The sequence below is a fragment of the Denticeps clupeoides genome, chromosome 4 (assembly GCF_900700375.1).
Source record: "Denticeps clupeoides chromosome 4, fDenClu1.1, whole genome shotgun sequence".
NCBI classification, from domain to species: domain Eukaryota; kingdom Metazoa; phylum Chordata; class Actinopteri; order Clupeiformes; family Denticipitidae; genus Denticeps; species Denticeps clupeoides.
The window spans coordinates 17,466,790-17,493,976 of record NC_041710.1 but is presented as its reverse complement, the minus strand read 5'-3'; the positions used below and the strand labels follow the sequence as shown (position 1 = coordinate 17,493,976).

Below are 27,187 nucleotides of genomic sequence, written 5' to 3'. Positions count from 1 at the left end.
TAAAATGCTGCATTTTAACATAAAACAGAAAATTTGACCACATCATACTGGTCTTACAATCACTGCACTGGCTACCCATAAAATTTAGGATGAACGTAACTACTTTTTAACTATAAATCTCTTAATGGTCTCGTCCTGCACTACCTGAGTAAACCTTTAGTTATTTACGATCCGCCACACCCCCTGCTTTCAAAGGGTGCGGGGTCACTACTGGTACCCAAAGTACAGAAGGTCACATCTGGGAGCAGATCCTTCTCCTTAAGCGCTCCGCAACTGTGGAATGGCTTGCTGGTCAGTGTTTGGGACTCTGACATAGTTTCAGTGTTTAAATGTAAACTGAAAACACACTCTGGCCTTATTACACAGTCATCTAGTCAAGCATAGAGAGTGTTCAATTCACCTTAGTTAGGCTGTCCTAGTTACACAAATATTCCACTGTTACACAAATATACCTCTATAGCCACATATTTCTGTACCAGTTGTACAATGCCACTGTCTGCCACTGCTTTTGTTTGTACTCTCTTTAACTGCCATAAATGTAAATTATGTCAAGTTGTTTAATTTATTGTGTTTACTTATTTTCTTCATTTTATAAACATTGTTTCGTTTATGGGTAGGAACCAAGTTATATTCCGTGTTGCACACAGTCACATTTAAGTGACGCAAAAGGGTTAAGAAGCTAGAAGATGCCGTAAATTAAAGAAGGCATAAATAAGTTGTTAAAGGTGAAAGTAAGCTGTGAAGAAGAGAAAGAAAAAGTTGGAAGTGTTTCGTGTTAAGTTTTGTTCTAAAGCAAATTTATTCCCTCACGGTTACGTGCAGCCAGCGAGGTACGTTTAACTGTGTTTCTGTTTTATTGTGCATTTGTCAATTTAGTTTAAATGTTTATTTGTTATATTTACATTGATCATTCTGTACATTTATGTAATGACAGTTTGACGGTGGATTTATGGTGGATTTATGGTGGATTGGCGGAGAAGTTTAACGAAGGAATAAATCCATCTGTGACTGATGAACCGCGGTGTCGTGTATTATCTGGAGGGAGTAAAAGTCAAACTCGACTGTGATCGTCGCCGCCGCATCCGAGTCTCCGGTCTCCTGCTCCTGCCCAGACTCGCCCGACCTGTGCACATCGGACAGCTCGTCGAGACGGGAACACAGATAAGCCAGCGTTTAACGCAAAGGACACATATGCTCATAAGGTTTTCATGAAGAAGTCTCTAAGTCACTGCGACGGTGTTTCACGTACATTTACTTAATTGGTGTAAATTCATGTTCAACTGAACAGTTATTCTTTTACAAGTTCAGTGTGTGAAAAGGTTATAATAAGAACTCTGTTAAAGTGTAATTGGGTCTGTCAGGAAGACAGACCATTTATTATTGTGCTGAGAATGGCAAAAAAGAACATGTCTTACGTTAAAGACCGCCACACAAAGACCGTCAAACGTAAAGAAACAACGGATTTGTAAAATAAAACTTCTTTGATGTGATACTGCAGTACCACAGTAAAGAAGCCCCATTTTACAAATCCCATGCCCGCAGCTGTGACCAATGCCCGGACAGACCCATCAAAATTTCCCCTGGAATTTTGGCTTCTAGTTTACTCTGTAATATTCCAGATGTATATGGGCTAATTTGAACGACAGTAATTTCATTTAGTTAATCCCATTATTCAGTATTTGCGAATTTTGTTGCCTGTGTGTGTGTGTGTGTGTGTGTGTGTGTGTATATATATATATATATGTCTAAATAATTAGAATGTCACATACAAGTAAAGAAGCACAAGGTGCAGCAGCTGCCCTGGAAGAAGAATCAAGTATTATGCAAGGAATAACACAGCCTAAAGAGCCTCGTAGAAGTGAAAGAGCCCGGATATTAACAGAAAGGAAAAAGGAAAGGAGTTTCAGAAAGAGCAAATTAAGGGGCTATTGCTTCGCTTTGACAGCAAATACGAACGATGGAAAGCTCTGATTAAGGTAGCTAAAAGATCTGTGTTAAAACAGGATCCTAGTGACATCCTACAAGAACACAGTATCAGTATTCAAAGGGAATTATCCGAGTTGAATAATGCTTATGATGATTACCGAAGAATTGATCGTCCAGACCATGACATGCGTCGCAAGATGGATAACTGCATCTCGATCACTAAAACTGTAGTACAAAATGCTCAATCTGAAATGCAGGGAACAGCGGAGGAGTTGACTTGGCCAGATCATAGTTCTGTATTCTCATCCTCAGCTTCCAGTGTTTCACCTCCTGCCTCTACTGGTTCTAAAGCGTTTTCCATTCGCTCTTATGCATCCTCAGTAAAAAGACAAGAAGCTGCTGCTGAGTATGCAGCTACACAAGCTGTATTGCAGATTATGGCTGAACAAGAGGACTACCAAGAGAAACTGCAAAAACTTGAAGCTGAAGAGAAGTTGATTGTTGCAGACCAAGAAGCAGCTGCATTAGCTCGTCGTCTTGAAGGAGAAAGGGAAGAAACTGAACGTAGGCTAGAAAGAAAGAAACATGAGGTTGCTTTCTTAAAGAAACAGCAAGAAGAGAATGCTGCAAGAAGAAGGACTGTAGAAAACCTAAAGAGAGAACTTGAGCGTTTGGAGGAACTGAAAAAGCTGAATGCAGCCAAAGCAAGTGTATGATGAAAGTGAGCTCAATCCAGCCCAAGAGGTTGCTCCACAGAGCTTTGTGCTACATAAAGTCAGACAGTCAGTCAATCAGGTGAATCCTGAGGACCAGCACTTACAACCACCAAAGGATGCAGCACCAAAACGCATGCTTCAAGATGACACAGGAGAGCTTTTGAAAGTCTTAGCTGAGGCTATATCAGCAAACAGGCTACCCATTCCAGAGCCCACAGTTTTTAGTGGTGATCCACTCAAGTTTAATCATTGGAAGTCATCCTTTCAAACACTAATTGAAAAGAAAAACATTCCAAGTTCAGAGAAGATATTCTTCCTTCAGAAATATGTTGGAGGAGCAGCTAGAGAGGCCTTGGAAGGTTATTTTCTGATCGGTTCAGATACTGCATATGCTGCTGCATGGGAACTGCTCAATGAACGATATGGCCAGCCCTTTATGATTGCCAAAGCCTGTCGAGACAAATTACATGCCTGGCCAAAAATAGCGTCAAGAGAGAGTTCTGACTTAAGGAAATTTGTCGACTTTTTACGCAGTTGCCAATGTGCCATGGTTCATAATGAGAGTTTGCATGTTCTTGATGATGGCGCTGAAAATCAAAAACTGACAGCCAAGTTGCCTGACTGGTTAAGCAACAGATGGAACCGGAAAGCCACACAGTACCAGCTGGAGCATGGACGGTTCCCAGATTTCAAGTATTTTGTAACATTCTTGACAATGGAGGATCGTATTGCTTGTAACCCTGTTACATCTTACTATGCCTTGCGGCAAGGGGAGCTGGAAAGGACAAGGTCTAAACCTCAGAATGTAGTGACCTCTAGGAACCAAGCAGCAAGTGCAAAAATCTTTACAACCAACACAACTGAGAAGAACATAAGCACATGTGTGTTTTGTAAGAAAACAGGACATGTCTTACACAAGTGCCGCAGACTAACCACAAAGCCAGTTGCTGATCGAATCAAGTTCATTCAGAGGGAGAAACTGTGCTTCGGCTGTTTGAGTCCTGGCCATCAATCCAAGAATTGCAGCAACCGGATGGTCTGCGACACCTGCTCAAAACGCCACCCCACATGCCTACATGAGGATCGATCAAAACAACAAGAATATAACTAGAAGCCAATATTCCAGGGGAAATTTTGATGGGTCTGTCCGGGCATTGGTCACAGGTGCGGGCATGGAATTTGTAAAATTGTAAAATAATAAATAAATAATTTTTTTCCGCGCATTTACACTTTTTTGTTTTCCCAAATTTGTGCATGATCCGTAAGTCAGACGGCGATGAACCATACGTCAAACCGTCGGCCTTGGCGAGATCTACGAGACGACATCAATATCTTCTTTGTATGTCAAACCGTCTGGACACAAACTCCAAAAAAGTCCAATTTTGGGCTAGAATAATAAACGCGTTCCGAAAACGCTTTTTCGCTAATTGCGCGCGGACCGTAAATCCGGCCGAGCCGAGCCATACGTCAAACCGTGCGTAACCACAAGCCGCACGATTTGATATGAGAGTCGTGTGTGTGCTGTGAAGCGTTTCATCGCAAATTCTTGGAAACCAGATTTTTTCACACTTTTAATTTTTTGGACGTGATTTGTGGCCCTCCTGTAATCCCCAAAGAAGCAACCAATACGTCATTGTGTGTGGAGAGGTCAGGCCTTCGGCCTGACCTCTCCGTTTTTTTTGTGCGTCTCACGGCCTTAGCGTGGCAGCCACAAATGCGAGACATGGCCTTTTTGGCCTTCTTCCCTATTTCTCATGTTTTCCTGACCACTGTTGGCGGTAGCAACACATCCAATATGTCAGATCGTGTGTCTCGGCGAGGCCTTCGGCCTTGCCTCGACTCCCGTGTCTCTAGCTTTTACGGCTGGTCACAGGGAGCTTCGGCCTGACCACTCCGTTGTTTCTGTGCGTTTCACGGTCTTATCGTGGCGGCCTTGGACGTAAGACGTGTCCTTTTATTGCCTTTTTCCCGGTTTTCCCGCTTTTTCCGGGTTTTCCAAACCCCCGTTGGTGCCACCGACTCGTCCCATACGTCGGATCGTAAGACTCGCCTCGCCTCGATTTCCGGGTCGCTAGCTTCAACGGTTAGCCTCAGGGAGCCAAAAACGCGTTCCCGGCACAATGGTAAACGGTACTTTTTACACGTTTTAACCCGATTTGTGGCCGGGCCGTACGACCTACCAAAACAAAAAATATATCATCGTGTGCGGAGTGGTCAGGCCTTCGGCCTGACCACTCCGTTGTTTCTTTACGTTTGACGGTCTTCGCGTGGCGGTCTTTAACGTGAGACATGTTCTTTTTTGCCATTCATAGCACAATAATAAATGGTCTGTCTTCCTGACAGACCCAATGAGGCAAGTTACAATAAGGAAAGAAAGCCACAATTGCCACAACCACAAGACACCACTCAAGAAACCACATCCAATAGGGTTGTGCATGATGGTAATAGCGCTCAGACTTCAGCGATAGTTCCTGTTTATGTGTCCATGCCAAGTGATTCAAACAAAGAAGTCCTCGTCTATGCTCTGTTAGATTCACAAAGTGACTCTTCATTCATTCTTGAGGAAGTAGCAGATGTTCTAGATGTTGGCGCAGAACAAGTTAAGTTGAAACTGTCTACAATGTCGTCCAAGGGGACAATTGTACCATGTAAGAGACTCAAAGGCCTACAAATAAGAGGGTTATTTTCTCCTAAGAAGATCACAGTGCCAACGGTTTACACTCGTGAATTCATACCTGCAAATCGTACACACATTGCGACTCCAGAGACTGCAAGGGCATGGCCTCATTTGGAGCATCTTGCAGAACACATTGCCCCACAGAAGGAATGTGAAATCGGTCTTCTGATCGGGTATAACTGTCCACAAGCACTAATGCCTAGAGAAGTTGTATGTGGTAAGGACAACCAACCCTTTGCACAGAAAACTGACTTAGGTTGGAGCATAGTGAGCTACAGTGATCCAGGCGAACACTACAGTGATCCAATTGGAGTAAGTCACCGCATCATTGTAAAGCAAGTGACCCCTGAACCCAAAGTAACGGGTAAGCTGAAGAGTGAAGTTCATTATGTTTGCAAAACAAGAATAAAAGAAATGACTGCTCCAGAAGATGTACTTAAGGTGCTGGAATCTGACTTCATTGAAAGACTTGGAGAAGAGGCAAATCTCTCTCAAGAAGATCTCCGGTTTTTGACTAAGATGAAAGATGAAATTAAACACAAAGAAGATGGTCATTATGAAATGCCTCTGCCTTTTAAACAAGACAGACCAGATCTACCAAATAACAAGCCATGTGCTGTTCAACGTCTCATGTGCTTGGAAAGGAAGCTCAAGAGAGACCAGAAATATCGGTCAGACTACATGAATTTCATGAAAGACATTATTAGTCGTGGTGAAGCAGAAAGGGTCCCAGAAGAAGAGCTTGATAAACAACCAGCCTGGTATATCCCCCACCATGGCGTATACCACCCTCAAAAGCCAGAGAAAATACGAGTGGTCTTTGATTGCTCTGCAAGATTTGAAGACATATCATTGAATGACCACCTTCTTACAGGGCCAGAGCTCACAAACACTTTGGTGGAAGTTCTTTGTAGATTTCGAAAGGGTCCAGTCGCTATTATGTGTGATGTGGAACAAATGTTTCATCAATTCCATGTAAAGCCTGAAGACCAAGATTACTTGAGGTTCTTATGGTGGGAGAATGGTGATCTGGAGTCTACGCCATCAGTTTTTCGAATGAAAGTCCATTTATTTGGAGCAGCTTCCTCACCAGGCTGTGCCAATTTTGGACTTAAACATCTAGCCACAGAAGGTCAGGATCAATTTAACCAAAGCACTGTTAAATTCATCCAAAGATTCGCTGTTTGCCGCGAAAGGCCGCCTGGCACACAGGAATTCCCATTCCAACATCTGTAATAACAGTCTGGTAAATGTTCAAATGGTTTCATTTTTATTGTTTCAATCTGTAACTTGTGAAGCTAATATTATTACTGATTAACAACCCTTAAAAGATCCGCGGGACACTTCGTGCCGTTCATTTTGGCTGTGTTGAGCCGGAGGAAATTCATTTTATTAAAAAACTTCATTGTTGTTGTCTCAGTTCCTTAAAACAGCCTAAACTAGCCAAGATACAAAAAATGTCCCATTGGAAACCATTACAAATTGTATTTTTGACCCCAAATGTATCTTAAAGGGGAGAAAATGCATTCTTTTATTTTAAGATTTCATTATGGACGACTGGCTTTCAGTTCCACGTTTTTATACTTGTCAACCAGATGGCCATACTTTTTTCATCTTAATGCATACCGCAAAGTTGAACACTTTTAATTTATGTAAGGGTGCCTATGAAATGTTTAGTGTGTGTCAATATTGATGTTGGATTGATGGTGTGATGAGTGAGAAATGTCCAACATCTAATAATAATAATAACTAGAAGCCAAAATTCCAGGGGAAATTTTGATGGGTCTGTCCGGGCATTGGTCACAGCCGCGGGCATGTAATTTGTAAAATGGGAATTCTTTAATGTGGTACTGCAGTATCACTTCAAAGAAGTTTTTTTTTACAAATGCTACCAATGCTAAAACTAGCGATCAATACATTCCAATGGGAAATGACCCTGTTTCAGCGTTAATAGCTCGGCCAGGCCCAGTCCGATCGCTTATAAAAGTAATAGCACACCTCACGCAACAAAGCTCTAATTTTTGATATATAACACGCGGGTGTGCGTGCTTCGGTACGACCCGCATTAATTGCCGAAAAAAGGCTGAAATAATAAATAATAAATAAATAAACTTTTTTCGCGCATTTACACTTTTTTGTTTTCCCAAATTTGTGCATGATCCGTAAGTCAGACGGCGATAAACCATACGTCAAATCGTCGGCCTTGGCGAGATCTACGAGACGACATCAATATCTTCTTTGTATGTCAAACCGTCTGGACGCAAACTCCAAAAAAGTCCAATTTTGGGCTAGAATAATAAACGCGTTCCGAAAACGCTTTTTGGCTAATTGCGCGCGGACCGTAAATCTGGCCGAGCCGAGCCATACGTCAAACCGTGCGTAACGACAAGCCGCACGATTTGATACGAGAGTCGTGTGTGTGCTGTGAAGCGTTTCATCGCAAATTCTTGGAAACCAGATTTTTTCACACTTTTAATGTTTTGGTCGCGATTTGTGGCCCTCCTGTAATCCCCAAAGAAGCAACCAATACGTCAGTGTGTGTGGAGAGGTCAGGCCTTCGGCCTGACCTCTCCGTTTTTTTTGTGCGTCTCACGGCCTTAACGTGGCAGCCACAAATGCGAGACATGGCCTTTTTGGCCTTCTTCCCTATTTCTCATGTTTTCCTGACCACTGTTGGCGGTAGCAACACATCCAATATGTCAGATCGTGTGTCTCGGCGAGGCCTTCGGCCTCGCCTCGACTCCCGTGTCTCTAGCTTTTATGGCTGGTCACAGGGAGCTGAAAACCTCTTCCTCTGCGCAACAGTAAACCGCACTTTTTACGCTTTGAACCCGATTTGTGGGCGGGCCGTGCGACCTACCAAAACAAAAAATATATCATCGTGTGCGGAGTGGTCAGGCCTTCGGCCTGACCACTCCGTTGTTTCTGTGCGTTTCACGGTCTTATCGTGGCGGCCTTGGACGTAAGACGTGTCCTTTTATTGCCTTTTTCCCGGTTTTCCGGCTTTTCCCGGGTTTTCCAAACCCCCGTTGGTGCCACCGACTCGTCCCATACGTCGGATCGTAAGACTCGGCGAGGCCTTCGGCCTCGCCTCGATTTTCGGGTCGCTAGCTTCAACGGTTTGCCTCGGGGAGCCAAAAACGCGTTCCCGGCACGATGGTAAACGGTACTTTTTACACGTTTTAACACGATTTGTGGCCGGGCCGTACGACCTACCAAAACAAAAAATATATCATCGTGTGCGGAGTGGTCAGGCCTTTGGCCTGACCACTCCGTTGTTTCTTTACGTTTGACGGTCTTCGCGTGGCGGTCTTTAACGTGAGACATGTTCTTTTTTGCCATTCATAGCACAATAATAAATGGTCTGTCTTCCTGACAGACCCAATAATGAAATACTTGTCGAAATGTGTTTTGTGAAACTTTTTGTAGTTTATTGTTCCCTGTAATTTCAGCCATTTTGTTATGTAACCACAGTGGCATTTAAAGGGTTACAAACTCAAAACAAGGATTCATTGATAAGAATAAACAATGCATCAAAATCAGCGTTGCTGTCAATCATTGGGTCAGCTCAGAGTCTAATAATAATAATCATCAAATACTGTATTTTATGACAAAGATTGTATTTTTTTCTGTCTAGGATGAGGCCCCGTATTCAGAAGGTTGCTGGTTCGAAGGTGGTAGTAGCCTAGTGGGTAACACACTCGCCTATGAACCAGAAGACCCGGGTTCAAATCCCGCTTACTACCATTGTGTCCCTGAGCAAGACACTTAACCCTAAGTTGCTCCAGGGAGACTGTCCCTGTAACTACTGATTGTAAGTCGCTCTGGATAAGGGTGTCTGATAAATGCTGTAAATGTAAATGTAAATGAATCCCAAGCTGCCAAGGTGCAACTGAGGTGCCACTGAGCAAAGCACCGTCCACACACACTGCTTTTCATGTTCAGCTGGTCAGTTCTGCTTGTTGATGCCTGTTAAATGGAAAGAGCTACTTTTTTTATCATTTGGGTTTGATCTGTAGCTGTTGCTTGTATATATTTTTGATCTTTTCATTTTCATCGTTTTATGCCCTCACTGATATTCAGTGTGGTGTTAATATTTATGTAGTTGTCTGTTGCACTGGATGGAAGAGTAGTTTTGAACACGTTCCAGCAAAAAGTGTTTCAAAAATAAATGTTACTTGTGGTGTAGGCAGTTGTGTGTCATTTGTGTATATGTATGCTTGTACAGGAAGCCTGATTACATTTACATTTACAGCATTTATCAGACGCCCTTATCCAGAGCGACTTACAATCAGTAGTTACAGGGACAGTCTCCCTGGAGCAACTTAGGGTTAAGTTTCTTGCTCAGGGACACAATGGTAGTAAGCGGGATTCGAACCCGGGTCTTCTGGTTCATAGGCGAGTGTGTTACCCACTAGGCTACTACCACCACATGATTAGCCATATTAAAGATAGCATTAGTTTTTAGAACTGAAATAGCTTGTGCAAAGCTCATTTGAACGTAATACCACAAAGTCCTGTGTTTCTGGTCTCTTTATTGAATGAAAAGGTAAGGACACATTTTTGTTTTAAAGAATCTTGGATTGCATGTTAATACAGTTAAAACCAGTCAGAAGCTGCTGAATCCCAGAGAAAATAGTTTTCTTCTGCAGTGTCTGGATGACACTGGATGGGTGAAATGGTTTTACAAACAGAATGCATACTAAAACAAAAATATTCCCAGTTTGCATACATCCCTGTATGCTTGTAATTTACTCACATTCAACCTTTCAGCTCACAGTTTTACAGTAATGTATACGGTTTATGTTGCACTCAAAATGCAGTCCTTAAAATTTACCATTATAATCTCAGTATTTAGTGTTTAAAAAAGCGGTTACAAGAAGTTAACATTTAAATACATTTTTAAAAAATCTAAATATATTTACACAATGGTAACAATGTGTTAAATCGTTAAAATGTAAGAGTTGCACTTTTATGCAATAATTAACAATAATTAACTTTTCTTTAAGGAACAGAGACCTTAAATTTGAATTCAAAATTTACAAAGGGTTTGCACAAAATCACCCATATGCATGAATATAATGTTTCACAAAGGGTATTTCTCCAGGAAATCTGAAAGGTTGTTTCTTGTTTGAGGTAAGAGGTCCCCTACAGGCCAAAGTAGTCAACAATCCAGTGTAAAATGAAATGTTATTCAGGTTTTTTGAATGAACATGGTATGAAATTATTCTACAGAAATGTATTTGCATTTCTTGATTTCCCTTTCCTCTACACAATCCACAGCATTTCACAAAGTTGAATTCACTCTTCTGGCTCAAAGTTGCATGCTCTGAAACGCATCGGGACATCTTTTGTTGGGGGCAAGATGCCCAGACCACTACGTGACATGTCAAGCTTAAGCGGTGCATGCGGGAATAACTCGATCTCGCTGTATAGCAGCAACACACACAGTAGCTGCTTCAGCTCAGCTAGGGCAAAGAAGCGTCCAGGGCACATGGAGCTGCCTGATCCGAAAGGCATGAGGTAATAATGCAACCTCTTATTGTTTTTCAAGAATTCCATACGTGGCTTACCATCTTCCAAAAAACGGTCAAATTTATATACCTGCAGGAGGAAAGCACACAATGTTAGTAAAAATAAAAAAAAATGTGTTTTTCCCCATCCCACCTGGCAAAATACATGCATAAAAGTCAGAAAAAACATGCATTATCAGTGGGGCCTCTGTGGAGAAGGTCTCTGTGTTCAGGTTCCTGGACATTGAGGTGGAGGATGACCTGACCTGGAGTGCCAAAACCAAGGAGCTGCTGAAGAAACTGTTTGCCCCTCTCTAATTTCTTATTTTTTCCATGTTATTCACATTTAAATATTTCATATCACTAAATATTAGTCAAAGACAACACAAGTAAACAGAATGCATGGCCCTGTGTGACAAAGTTACTGCGCTGTGGAGAAAATTTGGCCACTCATCCATGCAGAATTGTGGTTGTTCAGTCACAATGGAGAGTTTTTGAGCATGAACCAGATCAGGCCACTCCAGCGTTTGAGGATATTTTGGTCTGCATGACTGTCAAGCAGGGCTAATTTAAAGGTCCCCCATCATGACAATCTCACTTTGTGAGATTATTTAACATTAATACTAGTTCCCCTAGCCTGTTTATGTGCTGCTGTGGCTAGAAATGGCGATATGTATAAAGAGTGCTTTTGCCATTCTGTCTCGCCGTTCAGAGATCGGCAGCTCAGAAGGTCAGATCTAGAATTTGTCCACTAATGTAGTCATACATTTTCCACCCAGAGAATTTCCCACCCCGCCCCTATCTCCACCAACCATCGTGGCTTCCAAATGAGCGAAGCATTGCAGTAGCTTTGTGATTGGATGTTTTAAGTGATTGGATGTTTTTTCTGGAAAAACGCCATTATGACTTCCTGTCTGCGCTAAACATTGTGGTTGGTGAATGCCGTTGATGACGTCATTTCCATGAATGCCCGCTCACTTCTATAGGCTGCTCTCCTCCTCGTATCACCTCTCTCCTCCTCATTACCATTTAAAGCTACACACACACTGCAGCATTTAAAGCTAACAAAACTGCGCATCCTGGGGAAATCTCATTGTGGAACTGGCTCAAAGTGGCTGTAAAGTGGCTGTAAACTAAGCAAAAAATGTAAGTGATTTGTTGATTGAGAACAGGTGTGAAAAAGCGAAGTGATTGTCATTGTGAAGCACAGCACACGGTGACACAACAAAATGTGTCCTCTGCTTTAAACCATCACCCTTGGTGAGCAGTGGACAGCCATGACAGGCACCCAGAGAGCAGTGTGTGGGGACAGTGCTTTGCTCAGTGGCACCTTGGTGGCTTAAGATCCGAACTGGCAACCTTCCAATTACGGGTCTGCTTCCTTACCCACTAGGCCACTACTGCCTCAAGGTGTGGCAGTATCAGGCCTGGGGTGGCAAGAAATATTGAACCACTAATAAAATACGTTTCAACAGGACTGTGCAATCACTTTGTCACACACAACCATGTAGCTATGGATTCAAACAAGTTGGTTTTTGTTTGTGTTGTCATTAACAAATATTTTTTATTATTGATGATATGAAACATCTAAATGTGACTAACGTGGAAAAAAAGTATGAAATCAGGGAGAGGGCAAACACTTTTTTCACACCACTGTATAAGACTCTTTATAAACAAGTCAGCATTGAATTCAGAATCTGAATTCAAATCTTCTTAAAATCACCAACACCCTTCACTCAAATGACTGTACATTCATGAAGCATGCAAAAGAGGCTACGACAAAACCACAGCAGAAGCGTACACACACCTCAGGCTCAGGGTAGATGTCAGGGTCCATGTGCATGCTCTGAGGGTAGAGGGCAATGGTGTCCCCTTTGCGCATGTTGAAAGACTTCTTGGCATCCAAACGCAGGCTGAAATCCTCCAGCGCCACGCGGATGTTCATGGAGGCGGTGGAAAGACGTAAACTCTCGTTCAATGCACTTTCTAAGGTGAGGAGGGAGTAAAAGACTAGTAGTACATTCATTGCACAGAAACCGAGCCTTTTCTGTTTCTTAGAACTTACCCATGTAGGTTAATTTCTCCAGTTGTTCATGGGTCAGTGTAAAGTCTTCACTGAAAGAGAGCTGCTTGTCCTCAAGACCGAGCACAGCCTTGATCTCTGACCGCACTGTTGATAAGGCTTCTGGACTTGAAAGCAGGTAATAGACTACCCAAAATGCAGCTGGGATTGTGTTACCAACTGAGGCCCACAGTACAGCAAAATGATAAGCTGGTAAGATAAATTGTCTCATTATTATTCATCTAGCACATCAGTATTACATTTTAATTTGCGGTGTGTTACCTGCGTGCTCTAGGTCTCCAAGTGTGTTGTACTGATGAAGAATCTCTGATCTATGTTTGATGAACTCAGATGGATTTTCCCATTTAGCCATTCTCTGGGGGTGGAAGTGCTTGATCAGTTCCTTTCGCACTGTTTGCGTTTTTCTCAGAAGCCAGATAGGCACGCGGGCCACCAGCAGAGGAAACATAGAATCAAACTTCTCAAATTTATCTCTCAGCTGTTCCAGGTCCTCACGTGTGTCAATTTGATGGCCGTATATGGTGACCAAGGAAACCTCAAACATGATGCGATGACAGAATTCATAAAGCCCAGATTCTTGCCATGCCCCCGGCCCTTGGTCAGAGCGGAAGTGGTGTTTCATGACCTGCAGGAGATTCCGCAGCATGGTTTTGGAGAGGGCAGGAAGATGGTCACCATGGAGGAGGCGGAAGGAGCGCTGGACTTGCTCGCCCATACCAGAGAACTTCCGCATTGGTGGGTAACCGAACGATGCTGGGGCCATCTGATCTGAGAACTCATGGAAGTCGAGCTGCCGGCCATGTTTGACGACTGCAGGGTACATATGGGGGTCCATCACAAATGTAATGTACTTACCTACAAAAGGACAAAATATAAAGGCATAGATATAAGGAAAAACAGTAAATTGTTTTGTGCAATAATTTAATTGCAAGTCTCTATAGATATGATATATAGAGATGTGCACATCAATTCATGCATCATTTGATGATTGTTTAATAGAGTATCTGCTTCTGGAAATAGATGTTTTGCTAATAATTTTGAGTAAATGAAAGTTATTGTAAAAAGTAACAGTATTCTAACAACTGTGATGAAAATGTAATGTTGGCTAATTATCACTGCTTCATCGTTTACATACCAGCCCTGTTAATTTTACATAATAGTTGTTAAATAATATTTTAATTATTATTTTTCATATTTGTTTTTAATTTTGAATGTTTTCAATAGCAATATTCTAGGAAAGAGCAATTGGCAATATTTCCTATAATGAAAGAGTTCATTAAAGTAAATGTCTAATTTGTCCCTATTGGCCATACATCGAGGTTTTAAAATGCTACGGCTTTATGTATCCCAAGAGCAAAAGTAAAAGGTTGTGTTTTAGCACCGCCATTCAGCACAGACATCATGCCACAGACGAGGTGGAATTAGAAAAACAACAGTTCAAATAGGTCAACATGCACATTTTAAACAGCAAATAAATAAAAGGCACGAAGACAAGAAAAGAGAAAAGCATAACAGAGGTAAGAGCTAAGGTTTCTGGGAATTTTAGACTCAAGGGAGAGCCAAGTGAGTGAGAGTGGGTTTGTAATCAGTTCCATGTGTGTCTGTGTTTCAGACCATTTCCCACAACTTCATCTGTATGAAAGATGAAGAACAAGAACACAAAAGACCCCTCCACATGGATGGACACAGACAAACACACACAGACTCCACACATAACTGAAACAACTGAAAACAGACCAGCGAGTAATACAGTGAAGACATCTCCATGTTTGTTCTGGAGTTTTGTGAGGAGTTTCAATGCATCTTGGCCAAATTCAAATGCATGCCCAAGGAACGGCAGGTATCCTTTAATCAAAGGAGGTTCGCCTTCTCTCCTAGAACAAAAAAAAAAGTGCAATTTTATTAATACAGTATTACCCAATCAAAGCAAACACATGTGCAGAATGACATCATGAGAAGAAAAAGTGATTATCGTTGATATTGAGGATCAACCTTTGCCTTTTTAATGATTAATGATACTCTGAAGTGACTCATTGAGATACACTGCAGCACCACACGCAGTGCACACAATTAAATGTTTCCTCTGCATTTAACCAATCGCCTTAGTGAGCAGTGGGCAGCCATGAAAGGCACCCAGGGAGCAGTGTGCGGGGACAATACCTTGCTCAAGGGGACCTCAGTTGTACCTTGGCAGTTTGGGATTTGAACCCGCAACCTTGTGATTTTGAATATGCTTCCTTATACTCTAGGCAAACAATGCCCATGTATGACACACCTCTTCCAATCTGCAGTAGTGGTGCAGTGCTGTAAGATGGGACATCGCAGGAACATGATGGTTCTGTGCTTTTGTTTTGCATAAAGATTCAAAACCTCCTTTTTCCAGATCTTTGTCAAATGGCAAGAGGTGTAAAATGCCTGCCACAGTTTCTTGTGATACCCCGCCCTGCTCTCTTTGTCTTCCCCAGACGGGAGGCACAGAGGGCATGGCGTCAGAAACAACAGGTTCTGATTGGTCTGTGACAGCTTCCCACAATAGATGAACTCACAAACCAAACTGTAACCAGTAATTTTAGATTACTGGTATTACATTGAACATCATAAACCATGTCCCACGGTGAACAATTTGATAATAACTGATCAGGGATTGGAAATTGCACTGTTAAAATGAATACTTTACAGTTTAAATTCATGTTCAGTATGATCAACATGTTTAGGATCAGAATTTATATTTATGTGAAACTGTTTTTTTCTCTGAACACCTCAACAGTGCCATAATCTCAAATAAGAACTTTTAGTGATAATGTGTAATTCACTAATCACATGGCAACAAGCGTGACTTTTTATTTCTATTTATTTTTCCGCCCACTGTTGTTGATTAGACTTAATCCATTGATGCAAATTCGCAGTTATGAATTCCCTGATATCATTTTAAGCTTCTCACTATATTTACATTGTTGTCATTTATTTTTCTGGTTTGGTTTGTATGCAAAACTACAACCTTTTGACTTCATCAGACTCCAAACAAAGAACCCAACCAAGTCTTCAGACTCCAGACAAAGAAGCCAACCAAGCATGCAAAGCCTTTGATCAAGTTGAATATTCTATGTATGCTGCTGTGTTTGATCTCTGTCAAGGGGGCAGGTTTCCCTACAAGTGTGATCACAGACGCCTGAAGATCATAAAGGACACGGAACCACCACCATCGGCTACATTTGACCTCCCAACTGACCAGGAACAAGCAGATGCACAATCATGAACGAATTGTGATCCCCATGGACCCTGAATACTTGAATGCCACAGGGGATCAAGCAGCCGTCTGGAAGATGGGACGTCGCAGGAACATGATGTTTCTGTGCTTTCGTTTTGCATGAAGATTCAACGCCTCCGTTTTCCATATCTTTGTCAAATGGCAAGTGGTGTGAAATGCCTGCCACAGGTTCTTGTGATATCCAGTCCTGCTCTCTTTGTCTTCCCCAGATGGGAGGCATAGAGGGCATGGCGTCAGAAACAACAGGTTCTGATTGGTCTGTGACAGCTTCCTGTAGGCCAGGTGTATAAAGGATTGTTCACGTGTGGTAGCGACAACTTCACTTTCTTTCTCAGCTGCTTTTCCATTGGAAGCCTTCTGGCTTTTGAGTCTTTTCTCTCCTCCCATTTTTCTCCTGGATCAGGTGATGTCTCTGAAGCTTGATTCAGTCTTTTTCTATCTTTTCGTTTCATTTTGGTTTTTCTCTGTAACATTGGTACCTTTTTACTAACAATATTCACATGTAACTGCAATAATAATTTACTGGTGTTAATAAATTAGAAACTGTTCATCCTTTTAACCTCTATTGTGCCATGCCACTTTCTGCCAGGTAACATCAAGTTGGAGTGGTTTGAATATAACTCTTCTGTGTGTAGAGAGAGAGATTTTTTATTTTTTTTACTCCATTCTCCTCAGTTTTACAGTGCTATTATTTCCCGTGGCCATGAGGACTTATACACATCCAAAATCCACTTTATCCAATAAATACCAAAATACGCAATAATTGGACAGAATCACTTCACTGCTAATAGTGTAATAGTCTCATCTGAAATGATCCATCCAGACAAGTGAAGTGAAAGTGAAGCAAAACCATCCCCCTCGGTGAGCAGTAAACAGCCATGAAAGGTGCCGGGGAGCAGTGTGTGGGGACAGTGCTTTGCTACAAACTATTTTATTAAAATAAACAGAAATGTAATTTACAGACATATTTCATGTAGGACAAGCAACAAGCAGCCTTCAGTTTGACTAACAAACTATTTATTTTTATTTGTAGTTGTGGCACTTATTTCTTATGTAGGCAATGCGAAATGTCAGGATTGGTTCCCATAGACGCGTTAGACAAGGAAATTGTGCTCAGGCCATGGCAAGATGTATGGTAAAGTAAACCACAACAAAGGCTTTTACTGTCAGAGAGTACACATGTCTAGTAAAACCTGGGCCAGTAAAATGGTGCCGCACTTTTTCACTGTTTTTTTAAAGCAGAAGCAATAAAGTATTGTAATAAAACCTGCTGCAGCAGGTTAGAATGTTAGTCTACTATTAGTACTGTGACCTCTGGCCATGAGATTTTTCCATTTTTGGGGCAGTGGTGGCCTAGCGGTTAAGGAAGTGGCCCCGTAATCAGAAGGTCGCCGGTTCAAATCCCCGATCCGCCAAGGTGCCACTGAGCGTGTTCTAGGCAGGACTGCAGATGGTCTGTCTGAGCATGGTTGACTCTCCTCCCACTCCGGGTTGTGATTTGCGGCCTTGAACAAGGCGGATGATTAAGGTTTCGCCTAAGCCGTGTTGGGGAGTAACGGAATACATGTGATGACGTTACATATTTAGAATAAAAAATATGAGTAACTGTATTTTTTTACAGTTACCATTTAAATGAGTGATAATCAGAATACAGTTACTTTGCTGAAATAAATGGATTACATGGCGGGTTTTTCCTGTTTCATATGTTAGGCTATCCCCTCTCTAATTTTGGTAATTCCACGCTGCGTGAACCACGCATAACACAGGTGTTCTATCGAAACATGCGTTGTGCTACCTAGCGGATCTGCGCGTGCGCAGTCCCTCATGTTTGCGCTCTGTTTCAGCACCCACAAATCCATGCTACCCCTGAAATTGTAAATAAATATGATTTCATTCACTGTTACACCATGATCTTTATACTCTTACAGTGCATATGGACTGAGTATTGGTGCCATTTAAAGTGATTTGTACCGTTATCGGAAATGCACTAATTTAAATGGAACCCTATACGGTAGCACCGACAAAGCAGCATAAATAGTCAGAACACCGGAAACCCAAACAAAACACGCAATAAGCGGCTCTAATGTAAGCGTCCTGTTGGTGGACCCGGAGCCAGCACAACAGAGCCAGCAGTGGCCGGGCAGGAATGAATTTCTTACTTGGAAATTCCGACACCACTTCACATTTAAAGAAGAAAGGGACGGGCGAATCTGATCATGCAATGCAAACACTGTTTGCCAGCAACCAAGCTGCTCTCAGCATCAAAAGACTCCACATTCAAAAAAAAATATTTTTACCTTTTCGTCCTAATCAGGAAGAGGGTCATTGAGGGTCCAAAGTATTCAGAATACGTTACTCACATTGAGTAACTTAACGGAATATGTTACAAACTACATTTTGGGGCATGTATTCTGTAATCTGTAACGGAATATATTTTAAAAGTAACCTTCCCAACACTGCGCCTAAGTAGTGTTTTTTGTTTAATGTATAATAAAATCTCATATAAAACAAGTTTCCTCTGGGTTCTCCACATTCCTCCCACCATCCAAAGGCATATACACTAGGTGGATTGGAAACTCTGATTTGTCTGTAGTTGTATGTGTGTATGTGAATGGTGCACTGTAAAAAATGTCCGTAAATTTAACAGTAAAATACCGTATAAATGCTACAGGATACAACCGTATTCCTGAAAACATGGGATAACCGTAGAATTTACAGTGCAAAACCGTAATCAGTTTTACAGAGTAAGACCTTACATTTAACAGTTAAAAACATACGAAAATACGGTTTATTGCAGGAAAATTAACAATATACTGTATTATCCATTACAGAAAAGACATGAATTTCATGTTTTTTACATGTGCAAAAATGTGTTTTTGGAACATTCTTGTGTGAAACTCATGGCATCACATGTGAAAACCCATGAGATAACATGATGTTATTAAACCTGCTTGTGTTGATTTCAGTCAATGCTCTCTAAAAAATGTCATGAAGAAAAGCGTTTGAACATATTCATGCCTTGAGTTTTTTGTAATCTGTACACATTGGAAATGTATAAGTAGTTACTTTACTTTACTTTACTTTATTTAGCAGACGCTTTTATCCAAAGTGACTTACAAGAGGAAGACACCAGCAATTCTCGTTCGATTTCAATAGATTTCTATAGTAGTTGTTATCATAAAATATTGTATTGTAGTGTTTTAAAGAACCACTCCACTCCTCTGGACTGGAAACGTTCTTAGGGTGTACTCACACTAGGCACGGTTGCCGAGTACGAGTCTGGCCTGCACTCACATATGCTTTCAGCACGCTTACGTCATTATGGTGGGCGGGGTTTCAGGAGAAACAGGAAGAGCGGCGCTCTCGCTGATCGCATTCGGTTGGCTAGATGGTTTGATGCCGTCGACAGCGTAATACCATTGGAATTGATCTTTTTCGTCTGCAGAGCTGCCAGATTTAAGGTGCATCCCGCACCTTTAAATACTGTGCCTGCAGTATTTTAACCTTGTCTCGGCACTGTTCGGTGGTTCTTTGGTATCCCCGATGAAGAAGATAATCCCGTATTTTGCAAAACATATCGGAGTTTTTATGCGTTTTGTCCACCTGTTGTTGATGCTCTCATCTGCCCAAATTTCCAACAAACATTGCACCTTTCCCTTTCCCCGCCATGTTGGTTTTGGAACGTCGCAAAAACGTGACATCACGCGTACTGTTCCGTGCTTCAGCACGGTTAGCGCTCACACTTCATGCGAACCGCGCCCGGGCACGGCTCGGAGCACTCACACTAGTCAAACGAGCCGCGCTTTGGTGGTCAAACGCACTCGGGCACGGTTCAAACTGCCTAGTGTGAGTACACCCTTGGTGTATGTGAAGAGCTCTCGTTTGAATTAAGTAAAGAAGTTATTTCTACAAGACGTTTCCTGCAAGCCGTCCTCCCTCTACACCCCGACATGACACATGCTTAAAGTACAAATCAGCCTTTAGTCAACATGCTAATAACCAGAAAAGATTGTAACTTTATGCTTATGTTAAAATTGTGTGTTTTGATAGGTGTGTCCTGTCTGTGTCCAGTGTAATGTTTTGCTGTAATTAGCAGTGGTTTTACTTTTTAAGGGTGTGTGAAACGAAATCTGAAATTCTAAGCTCTGTTTTGTCTCTGCTCTCAGGAATTAGTTTAAAGTATTTGAAAGATAACCGTTAAGCATCGTCCAATCATAATAAAATTGCGCCTTGGCCAAAGAATTTGATTGGCTGAGCTCTCATTGGCGCGGAGCGTTTGCGTTTCAGCACGTCGGCAGTGGACAAGTGGCGAACGATTATTGCTTTGACTGAGCAGAACTACAAACTGGTGGGAATGTAAAGTAAGATAAATGTGTCTGGGCAAATTGGTAAGTTGAATTAAATCGTTTGAAGAAGTGTGTGGTTTTAAACACGAGTAGCATGTACCCTGTTTGTGGCGCATGAATATATCTTCGCAGCGCATGTAAAACTTAGTCAGATTTGCAAGCACGATGTGAAACAGCATTTAGGTTGTTAAGTTAAAGGGACTCTTTTGTGCATTGCAGGGGACAATTTGGGGTCTCATAATATGGATTCACAGAAAATTTCAGTTTTTCTGAATATTTCTGCAGGTATTGCCGGATAACACGAACAGATTTTCAAACAGATCCAAATGCATGTGGACCTCAGCGCACTCCTGAAAACTACAAATCTGCAGTAGACATTTTACAGTCTGAAGAACAACAAAACGTCGAAGGTATAATATCTGAGTCAATTTTTAATTCATTAAATTACTTCAATGTTTGTGTGCCTGGCCTGCCACCTTGTTTAGGCCATGACATTTTTGAGGGTATCCTTTCCTATGATTTAGGCCTTTTCCTGAAGTACTTCATAAAGTAGAAAAAGTGGTTCACTTATTCAATTCTGAATAGACTCATTAAGAAATGTAAGTACAGTGGCTCTGATGCGTTGAGTAAGCTATGTGCAGTAAACTCCAATGGAGTAAAGCTTTCTGGTCAGGCTATTCAGAACTGGAATTTTCTAAGACTTCTTCCTGTGATCATGTGTGACAAGGTGAAAGAGCCCACAGATGATGTTTGGCAGTTGACCCTTCAGCTAAAAGACATTGTGGAGCTCATTTGTGCACAGAAAATTTCATTGCCAGAGGTTGCGTACCTTGACGTTCTTATCCAAGAATATCTTGCTTGTAGATTTTCTTTCTTTCCAGGACATAGGTTAAAGCCTAAGCATCACTACTCGCGACATTACCCTGCACTGATTTTAAAGTTTGGTCCTTTGATCAGGTTGTGGACAATGCGCTTTGAAAGTAAGCACAGTTACTTTAAAAGATGTGCTAGGAACTTAAAGAATTTAAAAAACCTGTGCTCCACTCTCTCTGAAAGGCATCAAATGTACCAGGCCTATCTGTCAGAAGGGTCAATGTGTGATCTAAGTTTGAGGGGAAAAAACAGCACTGCATTTTACCCAGAGCTGTATGGTGATTCTGTTAAAGATGCAGTAAGGCAGTTTGGATTTACAGAGAATACCAAAGTCCCAGCAGAAGTAATGTACAGGGGTACGTTATACAAAACATTTTTTGGTTAATTTATAATTTATGTGAATTATTATTTTGGTTGTTTTTCAGAAATGGGTGATTCAGAGCTAAACACTTTAAACATCAGCAATGCCATTGATGCTGTATTACCTGAACTCTCAATCGCAACTAAAAAATCTCTTGAGGACACCTTAAAGTCACTTGGAGTGGAGTCCCCAGAAGATTCAAGCCAGGAAATTTATTTCTGTTCTAAAGGAGACCAGTAAGTCCAAGTATTTGTTTCCATTACAAAAAAGGGATGGTTTAATATTAAAATGAAAATTCTGATTGTTCCAAAATGTGTATACATTTCTTTTTCTGCTAAACACAAAGGAAGATATTTGGAAGAATGTCAGTAACCAAGCAGATCTCATTCCCATTTACTGCCTGTTTGGTTACTGGCTGTCTTACAAATATCTCCCTTTGTGTTTAGCAGAACAAATAAATGCATACACGTTTGGAACAATCTGGGAGTGAGAAAGGATGACAGAATTTTCATTTTTGGGTGAACTATCCCTGTAATGGTCAGACATAATTATTACTTTTGTTACCTAAAAGTAGCAGTTTTGTTTTTTTGTTGTTATTTTTGGTTATTTGTTCTGTTTAATACATTTTATTTTAACAGTGAGGCAAAATATTAGTATGTCCGTTAAAGTAACTGTACAACTGTAAAAAGTTTGTCTGTAATTTACTTACTATCTTGTCATTCTAAATGAACACCTGGTTTTGAATAACAATAGGGCAACAAACTATTCCTGGTCCAACTAAGTACGTACCTATGTCTCTTTTTTTTTTTACAGCACAAATTTCTGAAAGAGGAAGTGAAGGTTCTCATAAAATCTACATACTACAGTCAACGAAAAGATATCAACAAAGGAACAGACATGAAAACCCTTACTGAAGAGTGGCCATTTTTGTTTCAGGAAAGAGATCTTCCTAAACAGCATTGACACAAAGGGAAACAGGCTGTTGAACTTCATGAGGAATGTTTGTGCAACCAGGAACAAGCGTGTCTTACGGGCTGTCACAAAACTTCAAGTTTTGAGAGGACAGACAAATGGTTGATTCTTCTACTTCTCAAAATTCTTGACTTGATTCTTCTACTTCTCTCCTATTTTGATGAGAAAGAGGCGCTCCTTCTTCATTATGTAGAAGAGACAAGCCTTGAAAAGGATGAAGAGTTGGGAAACTTGCCTGTGACCCCTTGCATCATTGTCTGTGGTAAGTTTAAGTTTTATTCATATACAGTAACACCCTCAAAGCTTTAATGATTAAATGTTTATCTATAAAGTTGAGTTTATATATTTTACCAGTGGTGGTCTGTGCCTCCTCTTCTGGAAAGACACCTGCTTAACCCTCAACTCTGATTTCACAATAATATTAAGTGAGTATCTAGCAAACACAAGTGTCTCTTTTATCATGAACCCTATGTGAAATAGTTTTTCAGTGCAGTACAAAATAAACTTCAATTTGTCTAACAGTCATATTTGCAAATACTCTATTACCTTGCTACATGTACATAACTTCATTGCATTGAAATGTATCCACAGGACCCTCCTGCTATGCTGCTGATCGATTCATGCTCAGTGTGGACCGCAAGATTGTGAATGATGACATCACTACATTCATCGCTGCTGTTAGCCTAATGTTCGGCAGTTATTACTGTTTCAACATTCACTACCCTACTGAATTGGCATCGGTGCTTGAATTTTTGCAAAGGTATGTAGAGACACCTAGGAGGGGAGGTTCACTTTATAGTACCTTACTTTACATTTCAGCAATTATTTTATCTTCTTAAGGGACAATACTGTAGAAATAAAATATGGGTATATTTTAGAGTAGTCAGTGTGGTGTTTGTATTGCAGTATATATGTTCGGTCCACTGAAAATAACTTTACATACATACATTAATATCAAAATAGCTGGCAACAAAAGTGAGTACACCTTATGTTTTACCAGATTTATGTTGTTTAACCATGCAAAGCCACATGTCCTCTTTATCATGTTCATGTTTTTGTCTGCTTGACAGGACCATACAAGTTTGTGTATCTTGTTTTGGAGCAGTTAAAATTTGGTGCTTTTAGTACGATTTTCTCATACCATTGAATGTTCAACATGGCACCTTATAGCAAAGAACTCTCTGAGGATTTGAGAATTAAAATTGTTGTTCTCCACAAAGATGGCCTAGGCTGTGAGATTATTTTCAGGCTTCCGAGTGTAACCCACCTTGCAAAACCTCTGTATGACCCTGACAACTGTACTGTAAATCGGTGTCAGATTGTTACCAATATTATAGCCTATAGCCTTGCTCATCTTTGTGGAGAGCAACAATTGTAATTCTCAAATCATCAAAGAGTTCTTTGCTCTAAGGTGCCATGTTTAACATCCAGTGGTTGGTATGAGATAATTGGACTCAAATAACCAAATTTTAACTGCTCTAATACAAGATACACAAATTTGTATGGTCCTGTCAAGCAGGCAAAAACATGAACACGACGAATAGGACATGTGGCTTTGCATGGTTAAACAACATACATCTGGTAAAACATAAGGTGTACTCACTTTTGTTGCCAGCTATTTTGACAATAATGGCTGTATGTTAAGTTATTTTCAGAGGGCAGGAAATCTATACTGCTATACAAACAGCACATTGACCGCTCTAAAAATATATCCATATTTCATTTCTATAGTATTGTCCCTTAAGAAAATATACTAAAATAATTGCTGAAATGTGAGGGGTGTACTCACTTTTGTGAGACTGTGTATGTGGCTCCATTTACAGAGGTTTTCAATGTTGTTTTTTCTTTTCAAGGTGTTTTTTCATCATCAATCCTGAAAAGGGCACAAAGGTGGTGGAAAAGAAGAACAAAAAACAACTTCCAGTGAACCCAAGAGTCTTCACCTTAATCTCTGACCTTTCGGATTACAAGTGGCGAGAGACATTGTAAATGGCCTGCAAAGGTGCCCAGCAACTTGTGTTGTTCCTTGTTCTGCTTTAGTAGTTATTAATGTAAATGTTCGACTTAAACTTTACCTATCTAACTAAAGTGTCAGTTAGATAGCGGAATCTAAATTTTAAATGCATAGTCTTGACCGATTTCTTGTCTGATTTTAAGACTGATCTTAAGCCATTGTATACTTATGATAAAACACAAGAACAGAAAAAAAACACTAATGTTTAAATGCCTGCCAGTCTTTATTAAAAATACTTGGGACCACACTGATGTGTAAGTTTTTATTAGGTTTTGATGGGTTTTGATGATTTGACTTACAAGTTACATTGCTATTTTACCTTTATCTCTTCTTGCTCCCAGCTAATGTGATAAAATGGTGCTTTCATAGAATTGCTGAATGAATTCACTTATGTTCAGTTTATTTATATTAAAAATAATTCAACAGCATTTACATATTTAATGTTTTTTCCTTAGTTTAAATAGTTTTCTGTCTGCTTTGTGAAATAATTATAGGTTTTAACGTATTTATTACAACATAAACCTATAATTTAGACAGTTCTGAGCTGTAAAAAATATGGTAACGAGCCGTAATTATTACAACAAAAACCTTTAAATTAGACAGTTCTGAACTGTAAAAAACATGGCCATGAACCGTAAATATTACAATGTAAACCCTGGAATTTGACGGGTCTAATTTTTTTTTATAGCAAAATAAATGTTAATTAGACGGTTATAAACCGTAAAAAAAACAATTAAAATCCGTAAAATATACAGTACAGTTAGTGCAATCCTGTAAAACCAATAACGTTGCTACCGTATTTTTCACGGTAAATTTCTGGCAACCACAGCTGCCGGTTTTTTACCGTAAAATTTACGGTTTATTTTTTACAGTGTGTGTATGTGAATGGTGTGTGTGTGTGTGCCCTGCCCTGGATTCCAGCAACTCTAATGAGTATGACTTACAGTTATGGACAGTGAGTGAGTGAGCGAGTGAGTGAATTATTAAATTATTTCAGTATCAGAGATCTCTGGGCTGGGACTGATGGGATAGGAGCGCTCACATGCAAAGATGATATAGATCATGAACCAACGCATCTTTTCATGCAGCACAACGTTCGGTATCTGGTGAATTACGTAACGGTCAGAAATCAGAGCACCCAGAGCTTGTTTGCACAATCAGCACTGAGCAGCCAGGGCGATCTCTCGTTTCGAACCCGGGTTTTCCTGTGTGCCTCAATCACCTGTAGTTCTGTCCATGCAGCAGCCAGCGGTTTCCTCACAAACCTGGGGAATAGCTCACATGGAACACTTCACCACATCTTATCTCAGTCCCACGCACACGCACACGCACACACACACGCTCTACTACTGAAACATGACATTTACCTTTGAACCTGAATGAATGTGGGATTTATTAGGGGCACATTTGTGTTCACTTGCTCACGTCAGCACATAAGACACATTCTTGTTTAAATGTCCCACAGTCCGAAATAACGAAGCGTTAATTCTCCGCGGTTGTCAGCGGTCACAGAAGATAAAAACCACAAAAGTAGGACAAACAACAGACGCGTAAAACACGGACTCACAGTTCGGGCGCGTTTTTTTTTTTTTTTTTTTTTTTTAAATCCCAGAAAAAGTAAAAGCAGTTTCCACGATCGTACCTTCTCCTGCCGAGAGCCGCGCTGAGGAAGAGCAGGAGAGACACGAACACGAGGACAGCCGCGATCCAGTCCATGTCCCCTCCGGAGCAGGCGCGGTGCGGCCGTGATCGGACACGACCAAGCCCCTCCTTTTATTGCGAATGTATGAGGGGCGTGGCACGGCCTTTAAAAGACAAGATCCGCTGTTCGGTTTATTTTTTTTCTTCTTCTTCTTTCACGTTGTCCTGCAACCAGGTGCTGCCGGTTTTCAACCCACTCAGGTCACCTCCCGGATCCTAAAAATGCACGCAAATCACGAGTTGGTAGAGAGGTAAAGAAAACACGAGGGGTGACGGGGGTGGGGGGCGTTTTATGGCTGTGATTGGGTGGCACAGAATGCCCACAGATTCGCTGTTTGCCGCGAAAGGCCGCCTGGCACACAGGAATTCCCATTCCAACATCTGTAATAACAGTCTGGTAAATGTTCAAATGGTTTCATTTTTATTGTTTCAATCTGTAACTTGTGAAGCTAATATTATTACTGATTAACAACCCTTAAAAGATCCGCGGGACACTTCGTGCCGTTCATTTTGGCTGTGTTGAGCCGGAGGAAAATCATTTTATTAAAAAAATTCATTGTTGTTGTCTCAGTTCCTTAAAACAGCCTAAACTAGCCAAGATACAAAAAATGTCCCATTGGAAACCATTACAAATTGTATTTTTGACCCCAAATGTATCTTAAAGGGGAGAAAATGCATTCTTTTATTTTAAGATTTCATTATGGACGACTGGCTTTCAGTTCCACGTTTTTATACTT

General features: G+C 40.9%; 1 protein-coding gene and 1 long non-coding RNA gene across 5 annotated transcripts; one reads left to right on the top strand and one right to left on the bottom strand.

The window, feature by feature from the left end:
- Positions 1-9,837: 9,837 nt before the first annotated feature.
- Positions 9,838-26,679, bottom strand: LOC114789057 (25-hydroxycholesterol 7-alpha-hydroxylase-like). 2 transcript variants are annotated; one of them, XM_028978121.1, is made up of 6 exons: positions 26,392-26,679; positions 14,653-14,789; positions 13,177-13,770; positions 12,898-13,074; positions 12,640-12,818; positions 9,838-10,923 (listed from the first exon to the last, which is right to left on the bottom strand). In XM_028978121.1, the coding sequence occupies exons 1-6, from the start codon at positions 26,463-26,465 to the stop codon at positions 10,621-10,623; spliced, it is 1,464 nt and encodes a 487-aa protein (XP_028833954.1). In that variant the 5' UTR covers positions 26,466-26,679; the 3' UTR covers positions 9,838-10,620. The 2 variants fall into 2 exon arrangements, with proteins under 2 accessions (XP_028833954.1, XP_028833953.1); XM_028978120.1 differs by having other exon boundaries at positions 12,898-13,104; positions 26,392-26,678.
- LOC114789058 (uncharacterized) lies at positions 20,311-24,996 on the top strand. Of its 3 annotated transcripts, none has more exons than XR_003749611.1 (7): positions 20,311-20,571; positions 20,815-20,939; positions 21,828-21,999; positions 22,577-22,997; positions 23,090-23,160; positions 23,327-23,495; positions 24,589-24,996. It is a non-coding gene; the product is annotated as an uncharacterized LOC114789058 (long non-coding RNA). The 3 variants fall into 3 exon arrangements; XR_003749612.1 differs by having other exon boundaries at positions 20,311-20,939; positions 22,577-22,603; positions 22,700-22,997; XR_003749610.1 differs by having other exon boundaries at positions 20,311-20,939.
- Positions 26,680-27,187: the final 508 nt, after the last annotated feature.